This window comes from Lactuca sativa, chromosome 7 (genome assembly GCF_002870075.4).
Source record: "Lactuca sativa cultivar Salinas chromosome 7, Lsat_Salinas_v11, whole genome shotgun sequence".
Taxonomy (NCBI): domain Eukaryota; kingdom Viridiplantae; phylum Streptophyta; class Magnoliopsida; order Asterales; family Asteraceae; genus Lactuca; species Lactuca sativa.
In genome coordinates, this window is record NC_056629.2 from 32,325,027 (window position 1) to 32,340,273 (window position 15,247).

At 33.1% G+C, this 15,247-nt stretch overlaps 1 protein-coding gene across 1 annotated transcript; it reads left to right on the forward strand.

Moving 5' to 3' along the window:
• The first annotated feature begins 958 nt into the window (after window positions 1-958).
• LOC111892063 (signaling peptide TAXIMIN 1) lies at window positions 959-1,755 on the forward strand. The gene is made up of 2 exons (XM_023888125.2): window positions 959-1,278; window positions 1,536-1,755. Exons 1-2 carry the CDS (start codon window positions 1,154-1,156, stop codon window positions 1,657-1,659), a joined length of 249 nt encoding a protein of 82 aa, XP_023743893.1. The 5' UTR covers window positions 959-1,153; the 3' UTR covers window positions 1,660-1,755.
• Window positions 1,756-15,247: the final 13,492 nt, after the last annotated feature.

Below are 15,247 nucleotides of genomic sequence, written 5' to 3' on the forward strand. Positions count from 1 at the left end.
TGGGTTGAAAACGGGTTGATAATTTTTATCTGACCCAACCTGTTTAATTAAATGAGTTAGATGGGTTAACCAATTTAACTTAAATGAGTTGAAAATCTCAACCCAATCTGGTTATTTTGAGTTGGGTTGGTGGGTTGGGTCATTTTTTGTCAGCTCTAGTGAACCCATATAAATAAGTGGGTTAACGAGTCGTATATGAGTTTATGTTCCAAACCCGCCACCCTATGACCTGTATAGTTAAATGGGTCGTGTTCGGGTTTGTGTTTTTTAACATGTCAAACCGTTAACTCGCGACCCGCCAACTCGAACACGATACGACTGTCAAACCTACAACACACATGCTCATTGGGGATGGTGTTCACGCGTGGATAAAAGTGATGCATCGGATGCCGCACGTGCTATCCTCACCTATACTGGACAGTCTAACCTAAAAAACAAGTGATTGTTTATTAATTGTTAATCAAAAGGAAAAGTAGAGTATACTAAGCTATATGTGTTGCAGTATTGAAAAATTGCATTTTGACAGGAACATGTAAAAATGTCTATAGTACTAAAAAAATAGCTGATAGTATTGAGAAATTGTATTTTGATAGGACCCTTGTGAAGTTGATTTTATTGAGAAATACATACGAGGATTTAAGTAGGTGGACCCACCAACCCATTTGGCAACATGTTTGGCATATTTCCCTACCTTTCGACCCATTTGATAGGGAAGGTGTTGAAATTTGTGGCTAACGGGGTCATTGTAAAAAATACCTTAAATATATATAATTGTAATAAACTTTTCTGCGTAAAAATGAAATAAGATCTTAAATGAATCACTATTAAGTATTAACATTATTTTTATACTATTTCTTAATTTTCCAAAAAAGAAAAAAAAAATCAGTATTTAAAATCTGAAATGAATTTATATAAACGTTGTTCATTTTAATCAACAAAAATGTATTGCAGGTTGGGTGTGGAGTGTGGGGTGGGGTTGGTTGTGTATAGCTGTCAGAGTAGTTTATCTTGTTTGCTACCGTCTATTGTGTTCTCCGTCAACAAGCGTCAACGTTTCCTTAAATCAATCCTTATCTTCTTCTTCTTCTTCCTCTAAATTCCAAATTCAGTTCAATCATTACATCCAAATTCAGAATCAATCTCACCAGAAGAAATGTGTTGTTGCGGCGGTGATGACGACGACTGTAGATGCAGACCGTTAGGGTTTCTCTTAGGCCTACCGTTCGCCTTCGTCGCCCTCATCCTCACTATCATCGGCGTCGTCATCTGGATCGTCGGGTAACTCTCTCTTTCTCAATTTTGTAGTGTTGTCAATAATTTTTTGAATAAATTATGAAGCGATTTTTAGATTGAACAAACGGAAATATCAACGAGAAGTCGAGTAAAGTTTTATGTTGTGATTTTTTTTAAATGATTTGTGAAAGTGAAATCATAGATCGAAGAACAAGAAGTATAAACTGAAAAACAGAAAGTAAAGTTCGTTGATTGAAGAAGATGAAATGCTAAATTGTGATTTGGATTCGATATGTTTACAGGTTGATCTTGAGCTGTTTATGCCCTTGTTGTTTCTGTGTAACGGTGATCGTAGAGTTGGCGATATCGTTGATCAAAGCTCCATTCTCTGTCATGAAATGGTTTACTGAACAAATTCCTTGTTAGTTCCTTTTGTTTGGATACATGAATATGAAATCTGAATCGTTTTATCTTTTGTATAATTCTTCTCAATAATTTATATATATATATTTTTTTCTTGGAGTCGTATATGTATTGAAATTAATTATTACATATTAAATATTAAATAATCAGTAATAAGATGAATAGATGATATGTAGTAAACATCTACTAATCCACGTATCTTGATTATTCAAGAAATTAATATGTAGAACGACTAAAAAGGGTATATTTTATTGATCTTTGAAATATCTAAATTTAATGCATAGCCTCTTATTTCCTACAAAGTATAATTTGTTTTTCTTAATAAATGTGTTAGCTAATGGGAAATATGGATATAAAGTCTCTAAAATAGGGGTTAAACATAAAACAGTAATTTAGTTTTCTCTAAATAATTGGTTTTGTGGCGATTTGTATAAAAATGATTATCTAAATAATTTGTTTTAGTTTAGATAAAGTGGTTTAATTATTAAATATGGTTCGATTAACCTAACCAGACCAAAAAGAAAATCTGGTTCAAACCACTTTATAGGACCAAAAAAGAAAATCAAGAAAAAAAATCTGACGCTCTATTTGTTCAAGGGGGTAATTTTGATGAGTCTATCAAAGAGATTGCGTCACATGTCATCATTCATCATTCTATTTGTTGGTTTACATAATTTTGGATAAATCTTATCTATATGAAAATTATGTTTTTTATTTATTTTTATTTTATTTTATTATTATTTTTAACTGCAACATATTTCTACTAAATTACTTCTAACACCACTTGTGTTCCGAACAAATCTTGAACTCTCAACTTCAAAAAGAGATAACAACACCTTATAAATTTAAAGATCATATTTTGAACTAAACAGACAACAAACGTATATTGATTAATGTTTAGGTTAAACCTAATTAGGGTTTATGTATTTTTATATAATTGTCTTTTGAGTAATCAACCAATTTATTACTCTAGAGCTCCAGGTTAAAATTTTACTGCTGACCACAACCTACATCTGCCACCCTCCACCTCCGATGACATTCTCTAATGGTCGTCGGATGTGCTTTTATTATGCTTAATGTTTATCTTTTTCTTATTTCTTTTCCTAAATAATAATACAACTGTCGACGCTAAACCAGAGTTCCTCGACTTCTTCTATTGTCTCGTCTGCTTTTGTCTTCTCATCGGCTGACATCTTCTTCTTTGGATCTTTTTTCCGAGTCAGACTCTTTCGATGCTGTTGTTGCCTCCCTCTGATGGTTCCTTATTCGCCAAGCAAACCTCTGATCTTTAATCATCACTCTCTCTATCAACACTACAGTCGTTGATCTCGCCAGAATTAACTATGTCTGTCGCTGCTCGAACACTTTTTCTTTCTCACAATCTTTCTTCGAACTCTTCTGTCATCGGTTCCATGATCGTCCCTACCACCATCACTCCTCTCTTCTTCTACAATGGAATCGCCTCTAGCCACCAGTTCTTCTCTCTTATTCTCTACCGAAAGTTAGTTACGTTGTAAATGGTTGTGAAAATAATTAGGGATATTATCTCACTCATGACATGCATCTTACATGAGTTTTATTTATCAAGTTAATTACTCCTCTATAACTCCAAAACCAAAAGTTGTTTGTTCAGACTGGTGGGAGTGATTGTTGTCTCTACCATACCAACCACCCCTGACATCATCATAAACATCGCCCCTCCACTGTGGTTTGAGTGTGGTGGAAGCCGCACCGCGGTACCCCAAGGGAGCGCTCATCTGCTCTATTTTCTAAACATTGACCGTTGTGAATTGTCGATTTTTTTTAACCTTTACCCATTCTTTTTTAAACCTCTCAAATCATACAATTTTTTAAACAAACTAACTGACAAACACTTCATATTTTACCATTTTTTTATTTCCAAAACCTTTGAAAATGTTATCCTTCAAACAACGTTAGGCTAATCGTTTTTAATATCTAGTTTCTTTTTTTAGTATCTATTTTTTTCCAAGTTTTTAATCGTTTGATGTGTGTTTTTTATGTTGTAGGCTTAATATTTCTAGTTAGCTTTTCTATTTTTTTTTTCAAGTTATGCAATATAATTTTACCTTTAATTTTAATTAATGAAACATTATCTTTTTTTAAAAAGAATAAAGTTTTTATTAATTAAATATATATAAAAAAAAAACTCAAGTGTGACACCACTTCTTGTGCGTAGCAACAAACCACACTTTAGTGGTAAAAACACACGTGACGCCTACGTGACAGTGTTTTTTTATGAGGAAGTGTGACACCACTTATTTCGGCCTCAAAAGCAACATAAACCGCTAGAAAAAAATGTTGGAATGAACATTTAGAGTTCGCTTTGCATTTTTAACATCCAAGTCTTATTTAGGACAAAATGAAAATGGGGAAATTATGCAAAATACGATTGTTAAGGATGAATGTAAAACATACCAAAACTGTTACTGATTCTACCGATATTTTTAACGAGAAATTGTCCGTATAAAAGCTCTGATGAAGATGATGATCAAACATGTTACTAACCTATCAAGTTATATGACAAATAGGGAACTTCTAGCTCATAATACTTTACAAATGACTTAACGAACATATATGAAAATCATTTTGAAACTAATAATTAATTGTGCAATTTGCATTTTCCGTATATGTAGTTCTATGTTATGTAACTTGCAAGTAATTTTTATATTAAGCTCAAGTCATTTATTATTATTATGGTATTATATGTTAAATATTATATATAGGTATATTTTCACAGTTTTTTCGAATTTCAATTTCAATTGCTATTTTTTTTTTGTGGGCGCATAAGAGAGATATTGTTTGATGAAGGGTGTATCCAATATTTTAAAAACCGGTTTCAACCGGTTGATCGAACCGGTTAGATGGGGAACCGAATAAGGGAGCGATTTAACAAGCAGTGATTTTATGTTTATTTCTAAACCGGAATAAATCGGCTAATTTTTATAAAAGCTCTGTTCAACCGGTTAAATTAAATAAAAACATATGAAAGTGAATTATTTTGCGTAACAAACTTTGATTTTTTTTCACATTTATTTATATTTTATTGAATAAAAATACATGGTAAATGTTATGAAGTTTTTTAATACTTTGTATTCATCTAATACTATATTTTGTTTTTGTATTATATTTTATTTTCTTTTTTATTTGATTTACGTGAATTGATGTAAAACTTATGGTTATGTGTTTTTAAATGTATTTAGATTGATAATAACTTGTATTTATGTGTATTTTTAATGTTAAACTTGTGGATGTCTATGTGTGTTTTGGAAAATAGTAAAAAGATGAAAATTATAGAAACCGGTTGAACCGGTGATCGAACCAGTTAAACCGGTTGTACCGAAAACCGATCATAATACCGATTTTTAACTAAAAACCGGTTTTTAAACCATCGATCTTGGCCGTTTTTGTCGAATAGAAGATCATTTCCCTGATCAAGACATTTACCAGGGCCGGCCCTGAAAAATGAAATATTCTTAAACGTTCAAGGCAAACAAGAAAAAAAAAGAACCCTTATCTTTATTATAATTTTATACTTTTAAATAAAAATATATAATAAAAAGAATTAGAACCAGCTGCCCATTTTGCCCCCTCTAAACCCCTCTAAACCCCGTGACATTTACCAAGAGAAATAGCTTTAGTTTTAGTCTATGTGAGAACTATTTAAACAACAAAGTGAGTGGGTCCCCACTTGCCTAGAGAGGTCCACAACCATAAGGGTTGATGAGACTATTTAAGCAACACGAAGAAAAGACCCATATTATCCGATGTATCCATCTATTAGAGAATGAGAAGGGCAGATTAGTAATTTTACAATACAAGTTATTCTATTTGCTGTTTTACTCTTGCTGTATAACTGAATCTAGTTACATCCCTTTTCTATATATACAGCAAGAGTAAAACAGGAAATAGAATAACTTGTATTGTAAAATTACTAATCTGCCCTTCTCATTCTCTAATACCATCACTTTCGAACAAGATTCTTAATTATGAGATGATCCGACTAGGAGAGTATTAATTTTTTGTACATAAGTACTAAGGACCTTTGGATTTACAACCTCGTTTACATAAATATTAATATTTTTTACAATTGTTAACAAACCCATAAACGAGTTGAAGAACAACAAAAGGACGTTTGGGCTTGTTTAAGCTTCTCTAACAAATGAGCCGAGTCATCCCAAACTTGAACTTGACGTCTTTGCTGTAGTGTCTACTGTAAAATGAGGTGGATGTTTGAAAGGTTGAAAAAACTTCTAAATACCCAATTCAAGGTAGATGCTCGAATGTGTAGATCTTATTAACATAACAAATTGTATCGATAAAATTACCTATGCTGAATTAGACAAAGATATAAGAGTGTAATTAGTAAAAGTAAAAACTTGAAAACTTAATCGATAAAGTTGAAAAATACATAAGTTTTTTTAGGTATTTTGCTCTATAAGTTTTACCGTTTTAATATTTCTTTTTGGTGTTTGGTATACATGAGTAAATGTTTAAAAACCCAAAAATAAGGGTCTAAGCCCAAGACAAATTTAGCCCATGAAACAAGCCGAAAAGATTAACACTAATAGTAATAACATTCCCGAATAACAATAATAGTGAGCTTGTGCTTCTTTTTATAAAATAAAATAAATAAGTGTTGAGGTTAACACATCTTATTAACATAATATATGTTTATTTTAACTTTAAACAAGTCAAATGGGAAAATATAAATATATTAGTTGATAATGTAACGATTTAAATTCATATGCGTATATAAATTTGAACTTTTATATTAGTAAATCCGATCAGATATTATTTTCAAGGTAGCATTTTTAATTATATTTAATGCATTATTTGTTTATAAAATCAATAAGAATAGACATGGAGTAATCATGGGAGACCAACCATACTCATTTGCATATAAATAATATGATTTGGGTCTAGTATTTCTTTAGACAAATCTAATAAATAAACCTTAAAATTTTAGTTGATATTGAAAAGAGCCAAATGGTCAAAAACCACATACAAACTAATTTGAAAAAAGAAAAAAATACTCCAATTTAGAACAATTCTTTTGAAACCGATGATCCAAAAGTTTTCAGTGGCTCTAAAAGCATTGAACACGTTATCCCTTTTACCAATAAAATGCAAAACTTATGAACAACGTTTTTGTACGTCAAATTCCAAGTATTGTTGTTTAAGGTCTTGCCTTTAAATCAAATGATCGATTCGTTATTTAATCTAATAAAAAAATTTGGTAAATTATAGATAATTTATTTTACATAACTTACTATTTGTAAAACATATTTTCAAGATTTTTAGGGGTTACTATTTGAAAATATTAAGTGTGTGAATAACTCTAAACTAAACAAAAAAATACTATGAATTATTTTGAGGTTGAAAGAATATAAAGAAAATGACTAACTCTGGATGGGAAGCAAAATCACCAAGGGCTGTTTGTTTTATTTTTTGTGAAGATCTGTGCAACCATTTTTGTCTGTGCCGCACAGACAATGCGTAGACATATGCTCTCGCAGACTGTTTGTCTTTTGGAAGTGCGCATATAAAAAAAACGGCTGTGCGAGGTCTTTCTGGCGCAGACATGGGCAACTGTCTTCAGAGGTCTTCAGACCTCATTTTAACCTAAAAAAACATAGTCCACCAGTTTTTTTTCCTTTTTTTTTCTTTTTTTGCTGAAAATGTATTTTTAATGTTTATGACATGAAATTAAGTTTGACAACACCTGCAGACGTTAAAAACAAACAGTCTTCTTATTGCAGACTGCAGACATTTAGTTTACCTCTTCTGCCGCAGAGGCTTGCAGATGTGGTCCGCAGACTGTAGATATTTTGGCTTAAAAAAAACAAACAACACCCAAGTTATCTGGAATTCTAAATACCGCAGCTGCTAAACTAATTGAAAAAAATCCAATTTATACTTACCATCACTATTATAAAATAACACCCTTTGTCATACATGATACATTGTTAGATATAGTTCTTATACAATTCACACAACATTTTTTAACATCATACCCGTAATTGTACAAATTTTTTAGAACAATTTTTACCTTTCTCTGATTGTAAAGCTTTCTCGATAGAATTAAAATATCAATAGAAAAATATATTTGAGTGTCCTTTTTTTTCGAAAGAGGTATTTAAGTGTCCTTGTAGTTTCTTGTTCTTAACTATACTCTATGATTCGAGTATTAATTCAATCTTACTAAATACAATAGTGTGTATATATATATATATATATATATATATATATATATATATATATATATATATATATATATATATATATATAAAGAGAGAGAGAGAGAGAGAGAGAGAGAGAGATAGGTTCCGTTGAGATTAAAAATAAAATAGAGATGTTAAGATTCAACCTCAGCCATGTATTTCACATCTGCCGCTCTAACCCTCTGGCGTACCAGCGTCGCATGTTCCTTTCTCCTCCACTACCATAACCGCCACTGCCACCACCACTACCACCACCTCTGATACCGGTCGACCCCACCACAATAACCTATGTTACTTATAGCACTGTCATCTCTGCCATCACCACTTCTTCTGCCACCAACTGTCATAATCATTTATGATTATTCAATCTGTGAACAAACATATTTGTATAATTATTTATGATTAGGCATATACGTATAAACATGTATAATCATATATGATCAGGGCCGACCCAATACTCGGGTGAGATGGGCAGAGGCCTAGGGCATCAAAGAGGAGGGGGCCTAAGTTTAGTCCAATTTATTAATGTTATAGGTATTATTCTGGCCCAAAATGAGTTCATCATCGATCTGCCATTGCCGGTTGTGTTGCTTCGAGAATTCAAGTCTGGTTATCTTCCTTATTGTAGCCTAGAATGACGAAATGTCGATTCGTTTTCCTAATCATCGATTGGTCAAATGGATCTTACTCAGATACGTAATAATTATATAGCCTCTCCCAGTCTCCAGATTTCTTTCAAGAACACAAGATGAACTGTAATTTTTCTAAACTCTCCTTTCTCGTCTCTCAATTTTTCGATACCCCTTCTCTTTGATTTATGTGGCTATGTCAATATCTATATGCGGTTTAAATTCAGTAGTAATCGCCTCTCCTAATCTAATTTCTAATTGCTCTAATTTTAGTAGTCATCATTTTCTGATTTCTCTAAAATCCTGATTTATAGATACATTATTTGTGTTCTGATTTAGGACTCGGGAGGTATATTTTTTATTAAATATTTGGAGTTGTTTGATAATAAAAATTTTCATTGTTGCTTGTAGACTATAGTTTTTAGAAAAATGGATTTTGATTTCTAATTCATTTTTTGATTCAATTTTCAGATCACTTTCTTATTTCATGTCAAAATAGAAACATAAAGTTTGGCCATGTTGTAAATAATTCCTTATGTTTTTGCTTAATTGGTTTCTTTACTTTCATCCTTGCTCAAATTCTTGGAGTTCTTGGTCGGGTTAGTAAATGGTGTTTTAAGGACTAAGTGATTTTGAAACTTGGAGTTCGTATATTGATAACATGTGGTGATCTTGAAATCTGCAATCCAGTTGGCCACTTGGATATTTGAATTGGAGAATTTTACTTCATTATTGTTTGTTTTAGATAACTAAAATAGTGTACCTACAAATCACTTTTCTTATGTAGTGTTAAATGGACTTTATTAACATATATCACCATGTATATGTAGTGCTGAACTTTAATATTGATTAAGGATTCACATTTGTTTAAGTAATTATTAAAATCATGTTTTAGTTTTGGATGAAGGTAAGACGTGCATTGGTAATTTATTTAACTATGAAGAGTATAAATATAAAGTTGTATTGGAGTTTAATTAATTAAAAGTTGTATTGTATTGTTTTCTCATAAACGTGTTTGTTGTATTGTTCGGTACAAACATATAAACATATGGGCAACATTTCTTCGTCTTGCCCTGGGTATGGAAAACCAATGGGACGGCCCTGCATATGATTATACCTCTCTGTCATACAATCATTTATGATTAAGCATACCCTGTTGTTGTTGGTATGCTGGAGCATTAGAGTGGCAAATGAGAAATCTGTGGCTGATGTTGAATTTTAAGATCTCTACTTTTTTTAATCTCAAATGAACCATCCTCTCTCTCTCTCTCTGTGTATATATATATATATATATATATATATATATATATATATATATATATATATATATATATATATATATATATATATATATATAGACACACACACACACTATTGTATTTAGTAAGATTGAATTAATACTCGAATGATATAGTACAGTTAAGAACAAGAAACTACAACGACACGTAAATACATTTTTCTATTGATATTTTGATTATATCGAGAAAGCTTTTCAATTAGAGAAAGGTACATATTCTTCTCAAAAAATGTACAATTATATGTTAAAGAATGTTGTGTGAATTGTATAAGAATTATATAATCTTTATTATGCAAATTTAGTTAAACAATGAATTTTAAAAGGTACAAAGTTTTGTACAATATGTACAATAAATTTGTGCATTAAAAAAAATCATAAAAGTTATTTTGGTCAACAATTTAAAAAGTCAATATAAACATTGATTGGTTTGTTAGCTTCCAGACTTTGTACTAAGTCCCTTCATTGCCTTCTCAAATCTAAAATGGATTTTAAACTTGGGTAGGCGAAATTTAAAGACAATTGATTAGAAATTTGTAAAATTGTTAGGGAAAAGATTGGCAGATGAAGAACGAGTGTATCATTACCCCTAATCTCCGCTTAATTGATTCAAAATTTGGATTGAGTTTTCTTCAGTAATCTCTTTAAAAACCCTATCTACCATTTCAAACTTCATTACTTCCTTTTCTTTCTCACTTCCCCCCTCAATGTTCAATCTCAAAAACCACGACTCCATCATTATCCGATTTGGTGATAAAGTTTGAAAATCTGATCTGTTTTTGTAGTTGGTAAGCCTTTAAAACCCAATCACTTGGATCATTTATCGATAAACCACTAGGCTCAGATACAGTGGTTTCCGGTGGAGCAAAGGAAGCATATGTTCCTCCGTACATGATAGGATGAGCCGAGAGACCTGATGGTTCAAATGTGAGGCTGGGGAACGAAGAAAATTCTATGAGAGTTACCAATTTGTTTGAAGAAACTCCTGAGCCTAATCTGCTCGAGCTTTTTAGAAACCCTAGCCGTCACCACCATCTCCACCATCCACCCCACCCCCAAACCCCATCGGTGAATCTGGACTCAACGCATCCTTCTCTACTCACTCATGACCCTATGCAGCCTCATGAAACAAAGTCACCAGAAAAAAATGATTTTATTTTATCTGAACATTGAAGTAACTATGTATACCTTTTTTTCTTAATTTTCTCTTTGACTTCATTATACTTTTATCAGATGCTTTAGCTGCTGCTAGAAGACGAAGGCATAAGGGTTGGTCATCATTTAATTTGTACTATTCCAATAGTCGATACTTTCATCTTCATAGTCATAGGTAATTGTCTCCTTACTCTCTCTCTCTCTCTCTCTCTCTCTCTCTCTCTCTCTCTCTATATATATATATATATATATATATATATATATATATATATATATATATATATATATATATATATATATATATATATATATATATATATATATATATTCTGTTTTATATCTCTAATTGCTATATGGAAAAAAAAAACCTACACCATTACATACCATTTGTTTGTGTGTATGTTTTATCAAACCTTAATGTGCTTTTATATATTGTTTTCCTGGATGTTATACTTTTTTTTTGACAAAACTCATAATTAAAGCAGGAAAGCACATTCGGATTCTGATCATTTGAACATTTAGCTCATTATACATTAGTTTTTGGATCAAAATGAATCTTTGATATGTGTTTAATGTGATTATGTTACAGAAATTAGGACTTAATATACATGACACAACAACAATTAGTGGTAAATACATTAAAGCTCTTTACAATCACTCCCCTCTCACTAACCCAAAGTGTCAATGATTTACTAAAACTTATTTCACGTTTTTATTCTAACCCGTCAGTCATTCTAACCCGAAGTGTGTACATGCTCTCTGTTTTCTGTTAGTGTGCCTTCTCTATATCTTTTTTATGTGTTGTTTTTTTACGATGGTTATGATAAGTAGGTAGCTTAGAGGAAGCAATTATGCATCCTACATAGGTGATTTGGCATAACCTTGCCTAGGAATCATGTACACAACCAAAGGTGAATATATATTTTATTTCCTACTATGATTTATGTTTGTAATTATAACTGATTCTACCTAAAATGTCATGGTTTCATTTTCTTATTGTTCTATCTATAAAACAAGCATAAAGCCTCTAGTTATGCCTATATCAAAACAAAATATCGAGTTTGTAGCTTCTTTTGTTGGGAAATGTGAAAGTATATGACATATGGTGTAACGCCCGGTTCCCGGGATGTATTTGTAATATAAGTTTTTGCAATTTTATACTGGGACTCAATGAGTTAAGGCCCCAAACTCGTCAAGTATGGGCGAGTCTTGGACGCGGGTGGAAGAGTCTACTGAAAGAGTCGGAAGCCCCGACTCGACGAGTAGGTATGTTTGAATGAAACCCTAAATCTTAGGGGTTGCACCCTATTTAAACAACTTATATGGCGTCCACTCCATCCTCCATCACCCTCAGACCCTATTCTCGAAACCCTAATAAGGTTGTCAGTGTTCCTAAGCTTTTGTGCCATTTTGTGTGTTTTTGAAGCTTGAGAAGAAAGAGGAAGCTTGAGAATTCAAGAGGAAACAAGTAGATCCAAAGATTTTGTCACATTCCCAACTCATTTGAGGTATAAAGTTTGTACCTTGTTCATTCATTCATTAAATCTCTCCATGGGGTAGTTTAGGGCCATTTAGAGCTCATTATGGAACAACTCATGGATGCAAGCTTGTTTTGGTGTTAGGACTTCGGATCCAAAGTCTTAGAGGGACTCCATGGCATAAAGGTGCCAACTTTATGGCCATGGGAGTCCAATGCATCTTATGGAACACTTTTTAGGACTTTATGGACTAGTTAACCCATGCATGCACGTAAAGTTTTTACGTGCTACATCGATCCTAGGAGGTCAGATCTATGTTCTGGATGCATTAAACCCGATTGAAATCGACTGGATAGACTTGGAATTTGGGGGACTCGACGAGTCGTTCATAGGACTTGACGAGTCATTTATAGGACTCGGCGAATCGAGTCATGGATCCCCAACCTTTTCTGTTTCTGAGCAATCTGGTTGAGTTTAGAAGAGGACTCAACAAGATGGACATGAATGTGGACTTGAAGATCAAAGAACTCGACGAGTGTTGGGTCAAAATTATGGTTTATACTTTGCTTTTCTAGGAAAATATCTTTTTCTATAATATAATATGTAATTTTGTGGCTGTATACGACCATACTCGTGTGTACATCCGCACACCTGTGTACGACCTCATATATAGGGTGAGGAGTGCATGCAAGTGTAAGGCTAGAAGAGAGAGAGAGAGAGAGAGAGAGAGAGAGAAAGAGAGAGAGAGAGAGAGAGAGAGCATATTGTAGAGAGAGAAAGTTAGAGAGAAGAATAGTGTGTGTGAAAGAGAATCTATTGTAAGGAGCATCATTCATATTATTGAATACATCATTAGATTCTTCTTAATTCTTCTTCTCCTTCTCTTCTATTGTGAGCTGGCATCATCCGTTTGATTGGGATTCCGCACCATCAAACGGATCTGATTGATACACAAGCAGATTGGGGACTTACAAGTGGTATCAGAGCTTGGATTGTATCAGTCAATTTTGTCAGATCTGGAGCTTATTTGATCTTATTTTGACAAGATATTTGCGTTTCTGGATAGATCTTTGAAAAATAAGGGGGGGGGGGGGGGTTTCTTCTTTGCATTTTCATAAAAACGAGTTTTTGATCGAGTTTTGGAGCAAAAAAGGGTGAAAAACATGGTTTTTTCGCAAATCTGTTGAAGGTATACGGCTCGGTGTGCGCCTCGGTGTGTGCGGCTAGGTGTCCGGATCGCATCTCGGTCGCGGTCAGCAGCCGTCCTTGCAAGCAACAGCGCTCATATGAAAAAGGAATCGTTTTAAGGGTTGCCAGGTTTCGAACCTGGGTGTCAAGGTTGCGAAATCAACGACATAACCAACTCATGTACCTTTTTAGATGGAGTACTCCTTCCGAAATTAATTCATAAAGAGTCCCTCTCGGTTCCAAATTTTGCATTTTTGACATTTTTAACCCCCAAATCGATTTCTTTTATTTTTAAGCTATATTTTCTTCCAAAAATTTTAATTTTTAAATTTTAACTTTTATTTTTGACTTTTTACTTAAAAATTTGACTATGACTTTTAAAATTTGACCTTTGACTTTAAATTTTGACTTTCTCGTTTGACTTTATAATTTTCAAATTTAGCTTTTCGGTTTGACTTTGAAGTTTGACTTCTCAAGTTTGACTTTTAAATTTGATTTTTAAGGTTGACTTTTGAGTTTTTAGTCAAAGGGCATATTTTTTTAAAAATGAGTTCCTTATCCATTCCGGTAAATGAAGTTTCATGTACTCCATCTTGTGAAGCTACAATTAAATTTCTTCGCGAACAAATTGATTTGCTAAAAAGGGAAAATGAGGACCTAAAATACGAAGGCTATACTCTAAGGAAAGGTCAAAAACCCTTAAAAACACAACTAGAGGCCAAAACTAAGGATTTCCAAAAACTTCAAGAAGAATATAGCAATAAATGTGAAAATTATGACTATATTAAGAGACAACTTGCTTCTGTGACTTCCGAGCTTGACACATTGATTTTTTTTTTTGAAAATGCAGATTTTAATTTTAGAAAATACGATGTGTCAAGTGGGGTAGTTGCCTCGATGATTGAGAAGCAATTAAAATTTAAGGGTAACTAGCAAAAGGGTCTAGGTTATGAGGGTGTTCCTCCTCCCTTCAATCACAACTATACCGCAAAACCTTTGACTCAGGAAGAGATTGACCGAGAACCATTTATGGTATACGGTAAACCAGCTGTTGAACAGCCAACTGAGGGTGTTGAGATGAAAGATACTAATGTTTCTACTTCTTGTGCAGGTAAAGTAGCGGAAGATGAGAATAAGGAGAGCACTATTGAACAATCTAATGACTCCTTGAACTCTGAGTATGCTGCTTCTAACTCAGTTACTCCTAACAAACCTGCTGTTGGTAAATACAGGCCACCAATTCCAGTGAAACGGAGTGTCTGTTGTAATTGTGCTTGTGGGAAAAATAAGAGACAAGGCAAGGGTACGCCACCAGGGGCAGGAAGAAACAACTTCATAGTGAAGAAAAAGACTTGTTTTCACTATGGAACACCTGGGCACATTGCCCGAAACTATCCAAATCGCGCATACATTCCTTACTATGCACAAGGATGGCAAAACGCGCCAAGTGGGAGTTACTTCAAAAGAAACCGTTCCAGGTCACAATCGCGCAATGGTGAGTGGAACACACAGAAGGCCAAGAATCAAACTTCCAAGGCCAAGAATCCGAATCCTAAGGGCAAGAAGGGAATGCCGGCCTAGAAGCCAAATCCAAGAGATGGTCCC

Coding starts and splice junctions, on each gene's coding strand:
- LOC111892063 (XM_023888125.2), top strand. CDS start 1,154: ATGTGTTGTTGCGGCGGTGATGACGACGACTGTAGATGCAGACCGTTA. Junction 1,279..1,535: donor GTCGTCATCTGGATCGTCGG/GTAACTCTCTCT, acceptor ATATGTTTACAG/GTTGATCTTGAGCTGTTTAT.